The following is a 6770-nucleotide window of genomic DNA, read 5'->3' as shown; positions in this document are numbered from 1 at the left end:
CACAGAGAGGTATCAGACCAAAAAAGCAGTTTATCTGACCTCTTCATCCAAACAGTATGACTGTATGACTTACAGACAATTGCTTTCTAATCACATATATATTCACAGGAGACAGGAGGGACAACAAAATGGCAGTTTAAGACTAGCTCTCACCAAAATACAATCAAAAAGGGGCTAGGTATCCCAAAGTACTGTGATAGTCATAACCACCTCTGTTACATAGCATGGGAAAGCAAATGGCTGAATTACACTTTTTGGCATCCCTATGCATTCTCTTCCCATTTATTGTCAGAATTCAGACCTGTACTCAATTGGCATTGATATTATTTATTCCTCAGTTATTTATATGAGGGAAAAAAGTGTTTCATCCAAGTACCTAACTTCTTCCCATGTGAGTGTGTTTGTATTTGCAAGGCATTCATAGTGTCTAAGCAAGATCAAGGCTTCATGTAATTAGCAGTGGTAATGTATCAAACCCCACATATTAATACACATTTTATACATGCATACACACACACACACACACACGCACACACACACAGACACACTCACACTCTAATGATATATATCCATATGTATCCATAGGAAATAAAGGGGAGGGGAAATAAAACATTTTTCCTGAAAGAGCATAGGTAGAGAAAGCTTAATGGAAGCTTGGAAGTGCAAATCATGCTATAGGAGACAAGATGGCAGTAGTATTCAGCAGTTCTGTGATCCATCATTGAAAATATTACTTTATTCCAGCATGTTCTTCCACTGCTAGAATACTAAGAAAACAAGTGTTTCTGTAACTCTTTATTTTGAATCCTCATTATACATCCTATAGAATTTTAGTAGTAGAGAGAACAAATAATCTAACATATATATATTACATTCTAATATCTGGCTGAAATAAAAAGAGAGTAGCGAAACAAAACAAAGACTATGAAGTCATAAAGCAGAAAATGAAAGTGTTGTCAAAAGCATACACAGGGGGGAAAACCTTAAAAACCAACAAATGATGAAAGAAAACTTCTCCTCCAGAATAATTAAATGTCAAGATTTTGAAGAAATGGGAGTCTACAAATAACTTTGGTGCACCCAGCATAGCACTCAGAATTTATACGTAGGAAAGAAGGAACATTAGGGCCTGTTCTTATCATGAATGCTTTTGGCTTGATACAAATTGGCCTCCTCCTGTCAAGCACCACCATCATCTCCAGCCTTCAGTGCAACCACCTCCCTTTGCAGCAAAGGAAAGTGGTCGAGAACAGCCTGCGACTCTTGGATAAAATGGGAAAAAAGTTTCCCCAACAATGTCTGAGAGAGAAAATGTCCTTCAGATTTCCTACACACATTCTGCAGCCCAGGCAGAAAGAGACTGTTGGAGTTGCCATTGAAGAGATCTTCCGACATATCTTCCATATCTTCAGCAAAAATCTGACACTTGCTGCTTGGGATGGAACAGCTTTGGATCAGTTCCAAAATGGACTTTATCTGCAAATTATGCAATTGGAGGCATGTGTAATCAAAAAGCACATCCAACACCGTTGGAGCAAAGAAGTCAGCAGGCTGAAATTGAAAAAGTACTTCCAAAAATTAGACTGTTTTCTTAAAGACAAACAACATGACCTGTGCTCTTGGGAGATCAGCCGTGCAGAAATGAGGAGATGTCTCCAACTGATTGATAAGATGACAAGGAAGCTTAAAAACTGAGGTACAAATATTTTAACCCCACATAATTTATAATATTTAGAAACAAATATTATAAATATAATTTATTATTTGTTCCATGACTTATCTTGTGGCAGTGCTCTAGGTAGTTTTTATTGTATTTGAATAATTTTGCTTCTGAAATTTAATTTTGCAACAGTAATGCATTGTTCAATGTAATGTAGTTTGTTTCCGTGGTAAGCAATATATTTAGCTATAAATTAATCTATAAGATTTTTCAGTGGGGGTTACTCCCTAGGAAGATATTGCAGCTTTGACAGATAGTGACATCTTATGGTGTTTTCTGCTGAGAAAACACGCAGCTACTTTCCATGTCTATTTCACCTTCAAGTAGAGAATCATTCACATATTTGTGAATGAACTACACATCCCACACCTCACAGGAATTGCTAGATTTGTACTCATCAAAGACAAGGTAGTATGCTGCACATTTAAGTGGGCCTGACTCAGGTTGAGAATACGCAATATGCATTTTTCTTTGCAAGTTTTTATTCTCTTTTCCAAGCAAGTATTTTTTTTACATTTGAGTAATTCTAACATTTGCTTTGTTCAAAGACGCAAAGTAATTCTAGGAAGATTTGTCTACATAGCACGTTTTTTGCAATAGTTATGGCTTCTGAAGTAACTCCCTTATTGGACAGTGCTGCTTTTAATTGAAATGTATTGTCTCTAACCATTCGAGGGTGAGGGTTTTATTCCTTCCTCCAGTGTTTTCAATTCACCTCAACTCTTTTCATAATATTATCTGAAGTAACTTTTCTATGTAGAAGTATCTAAAGCCACATCTGCCTGTGTCACATTCTACTTGCTCACTGGTAAATTCATTCTGGCTACCGCAACTTCAAACATCACCACCCAGTGCTGTGCTTTATTGCAGCCTGAGATATGCCTCTTTCCCTTTGCTCACAAATTGAACCACATAGATGTATAGCCCCCCCAATTAACTTCCCCTCCAAATCACAGAGTCTTCAATAATAATTACAATATAACCAAATCCCTTAAAACGGCTTGCAATAAAACTGGGCCTGGATTTTACCCTTGGGAAATTGTCCCTGGGTAACTCCATTTTGAACAGTGTGCTTTCCCTAATAATTTGCTTGAGGGGAACAGATCTATATCAAGTCTCTTTTACCCAAAGAATAGAATTAAAAGTTTGGTTAAACCCCAACAACTTTAAAAAAATGAAAAATCTATCTGTGGCCACCCTGATGTACATTTGGCACATGCTTTTGGATCTGGCATAAAGAAGCAGAGGAGAGAGCGTATCTGTTGATCCCAAAAGAGGGTGGTGTTAGTCCTGGAGGGCTAAAATTGACAGAGGTTGGTTTAAGCATCAGATAAAAAACAACTTTAAAGCTTTTTCTGATCTCAAGCCATTCCAAAAAGTATCATTGAAAGGGGAGATAATAAAAAGTGCACTTAAGTGAAAAATGGTCTGGTATGAAAGCGATGATGGTGCACAGGTCTCATCTATGACACAGGTCTCTTTTGCAGGGTGTCCATACTCTCCTCTCTACCACTCATGGATGCAAGGTAAAGAAGAGACGGCAGATATGGATCTCATGGATGAAACTGAAATACCAGAAATAAAAATAGCTAGCAACTTCACCATGATCCTGAACAACAAAAAAGACCAAAAAACCAGAGTATATTATCAGAGTAATTTTTCCACCTGGTGACACCCTGCCACAAATGTTACAACAAAACATGTATTTCTCTGCTTCATAACTAACAGCACTTGAAATGGACCCAGTCTGGGACTGTTTCAAATCTAATTTCTGTTGCTTGTTTGATTTTTGTATTTCTTCAAACCTCTGCAATAAAATTACATTCAGCCTACTTACCCTTCTGGTTCTGATATCCTTGGGTGGCTTTTGCAAGGCAGAAAGCTGTCATTTAAATGGTCTTACTTTTACCGAAATTTGGAAATAGCATGAAGTCTTTTTCAGCTGCTCTCTTGTGAGGGATTCCAGTTTTTATTGCCTAACTTGTCTGCAATGGGAGTATGTTGATTTATGGTCCACTAGTTGTTCAGAAACTTTCGTATCATGAAGTTTTCTTTTAAATTCATAGTTGTCCTTAAAAATCTCCTCATCAAATAAAGATCTGATCTGATGTATTTCAGTCAACACAGTCCTTTGCAACGTGGGGGGAAAAAACAGAATGGGCACTAGAGGGCAAAGTGAAATTAGAGACAAATGTAAGAATGTTAGGTGAATGTGTTTTGGCAAGACAGTGTTTCAGCTCTTTATGAGCATGCTTATCAATAAAGTGCAATTGGTCTGCAGAAGGGAATTGAAAGAAAAATTAACTATTCTTGAAAAAAACAAGACTTCAGAGATGATGAACAGCTCATAATGCAACATTTGATTTCAATTACTTTTTGGCCAGCTGTGAGGCAACAGAAATTATTTGTATTAAGACAATATCTGGAAGACATTTAAATATGGGGACTCTGGAATAGTCATAGTTATGGAACAAACAAAAAGGAAAAAGAAAATTGCAAGACAACATGCTTTCGTTTTATTCTTACTTAAAAGAAAGGTAAGGATTCTCAAGTGTAACGTAAGAAAGATGGAGATTCAGAAGATCATTTCTCTTCATCTTGCCCTTGTAACATTTTGGAGTAATATGTATTTAATTGCCACCATGTTACCACAGGAGCTGTATATTATGGCTCTGGCTAGATGAAACCCTCTGGTATTTCTTCCAGTTAGTATTTTTCTAGAAGTTAAACAGATGAGGCAAATACATACATAATTTTCAAATGGAAATTAATAACACAATAAATGCAAAGTCTCAAGTCCCCGTGGAAAACTTAGCATCGATGAAACAAAATCCTTCCAAGAAGGGACTGACTGTAAGCCAAGAAGCTTCAAAAATTTTTCTGTAAGGCTCACATACCAGTGCTGTGCAGCACAGGTCCTGGGCACAGCCGTGGCTGTTCTCATGGCTGCTCTCACAGCACCTTGCTCATCTGCCTTGTGCTGGACTTAGCTGTGTTGCACTTTTGTGGACACTAAAATGGCAAGTTTTCATCTATGCAGAGCTAGTTTTCTAGCACAGATTTATGGGACTAGGGTCAAAAGCCTTGTCTTCCACATAAAATTTAAGAATAGCTACAGCACAACTGAAAAATGCTTATTCCAGAGTTTATTTTGGAAAAACTTATTCACAAAGCTCAGTCAACTATCAACTACAGCTGTTCAAAGCACTTTGTCTGTTGGTTTGGCTTGTTCCGTCAGCTCTGGCTTCATTTTTAAACTGGAGGGGGGGAAAGGGCAAACCCAAACCAGAAGAAAATCCCAAAGCAAAATAGGACAAAAGCCTGTGGAAATAACTCTCCAAACAATCACCCAGGATTAGCCCTTGTTGCTTGTCCTTCAGAGCAGCCCTGGGATGGCCATGCAAGAGCAGGCAGACCAACACCAAGGCTGGGGCTGTGGGCAGGAAAAGGGATCAGAAACTGCTCATGCGAAGACAGTGCCCACAGACTGCTGCATCCTGCAGGTCCTCACCCCTTCCAATCCAGTCTGCCCCTTGACAGGGCTAGCCCTTTCCTGTTTTCCCCCTCCCAGTCGTGTAGGAACACTGGCTTCTTCCAGGGAGCAATCAGAGGGAAAACTAAGAAATGAGGGTGACAAAGATACAGAGTAAATCCTGAAAGAAAGTGTCAGTTCTCAGTTTTAACTGACAAAATGAATTTACTTTGCTTCAGAACTTTATTGCAAAGCAAAAGAATATGAACAAAGCAAGTAAGATTGCAACTGATTCTTTCCAAAAGGTGATTGCTTTTTAATATTCAAAAATCTTCTAATCCTCATATAGGTATGAGTAATTTCTGCCATCATTTCCCACACTTCTACTGACATTATTATATCCTCAGGAAGGTGCAAGGGCTTTATCAGTGCTGAGAGTTTCCAGAGGAGCAATCATCTGACAGGGAATGTGAAGACAATCGTTCTTCTCAACCTTCACCCACCCCAGTGCCACAACCCAGCCTGCAAACCAGAGGGAAGCTGCAGTGCTGCTGTGGGGCACCTCTCTGCATCCACACACTGCCAAACACCATCCAGGCTCTTCATTAGCTGTGTCTTGAATTAATTCTTTTTCTCTCAGTATGGCTTCAAATTTGAAAATCCCATCTCATGTGAAGTGCTTTAATTTCAGTGGAGCTGAGGAGGAAGCAATGGCAAGTGATGAGCAGATGAGTACAGGGAAATTCATGTCCTGCCTCAGTTCTCTACACATGAGCCTGCAAGGTTAGTACGTTTTCTAAGACCAACCTTGTTGAGCCCAAGTGCTCACAGTTAGAATCCTAAAACCACGTTACCTTCATCAATGAGGAATTCAGTGTTCTAAGAAAATAATATCATCTGTTTTGAACACGTAAAAGTAAACACGATTAACACTCCCTTCTAAAAAAATAACTGTTAAAGCATGGAAGTGTATTTGCAAAGCCAAAATCTACTACACTCAGGAGATTAACTCCTGAGATTTCAAATAGCATATCTGGCCCCTGTACACCAGTTACCAATACATCTACTCACTGTAACTCTTACTGTCTACGTTGTTCCCTAAGTTTCTTATCTTGGTAGACCAGAATCTGCACAACTTCCTCTGGATTTAACTGGAGTACTGTGTGTTACAATTCCCAGAAAGGAAATATTTTGACAGATATATTTATATAAAAGAGAAAGCTTTTCTTCAACAAAGTAATAAAGCCTATTTGGTTTCAACTATTTTTCAAAATGTTGCTCTCTCTTTAAGCAATTAATATACTTTCTTTTCAAGTCTCTTTGGATTGAGTTGTACTCTGTTCTGGTCTCTCCTTTTTGGGAAAAGCTTGCATGGTCCGTAACTGTCATTTTCTTGGGATTATAATATTTTAATAATTAAAATTAAGTTCCTGCTGCCTACCATAGAACTCACAGTGTTGTCCTTGTGACAAGTATTGAATTCTGTCAGAGCTACTCATATTTTAAAAGGATTTATGCTGGACATGATTACTGGTCATTAGGAGTAGTTTAAGATATTAAACAGTTTGCTTTCTCTTT

General features: G+C 38.3%; 1 protein-coding gene across 1 annotated transcript; it reads left to right on the top strand.

The window, feature by feature from the left end:
- The first annotated feature begins 1140 nt into the window (after positions 1 to 1140).
- LOC134563888 (interferon kappa-like) lies at positions 1141 to 1695 on the top strand. Its single transcript, XM_063422297.1, has one exon. It carries the CDS (start codon positions 1141 to 1143, stop codon positions 1693 to 1695), a length of 555 nt encoding a protein of 184 aa, XP_063278367.1.
- The last annotated feature ends 5075 nt before the right edge of the window (positions 1696 to 6770 follow it).

This window comes from Prinia subflava, chromosome Z, assembly GCF_021018805.1.
Source record: "Prinia subflava isolate CZ2003 ecotype Zambia chromosome Z, Cam_Psub_1.2, whole genome shotgun sequence".
NCBI classification, from domain to species: Eukaryota; Metazoa; Chordata; class Aves; order Passeriformes; family Cisticolidae; genus Prinia; species Prinia subflava.
The sequence above is the reverse complement of the archived record's forward strand: the minus strand, read 5'-3'. Positions and strand labels throughout refer to the sequence as shown.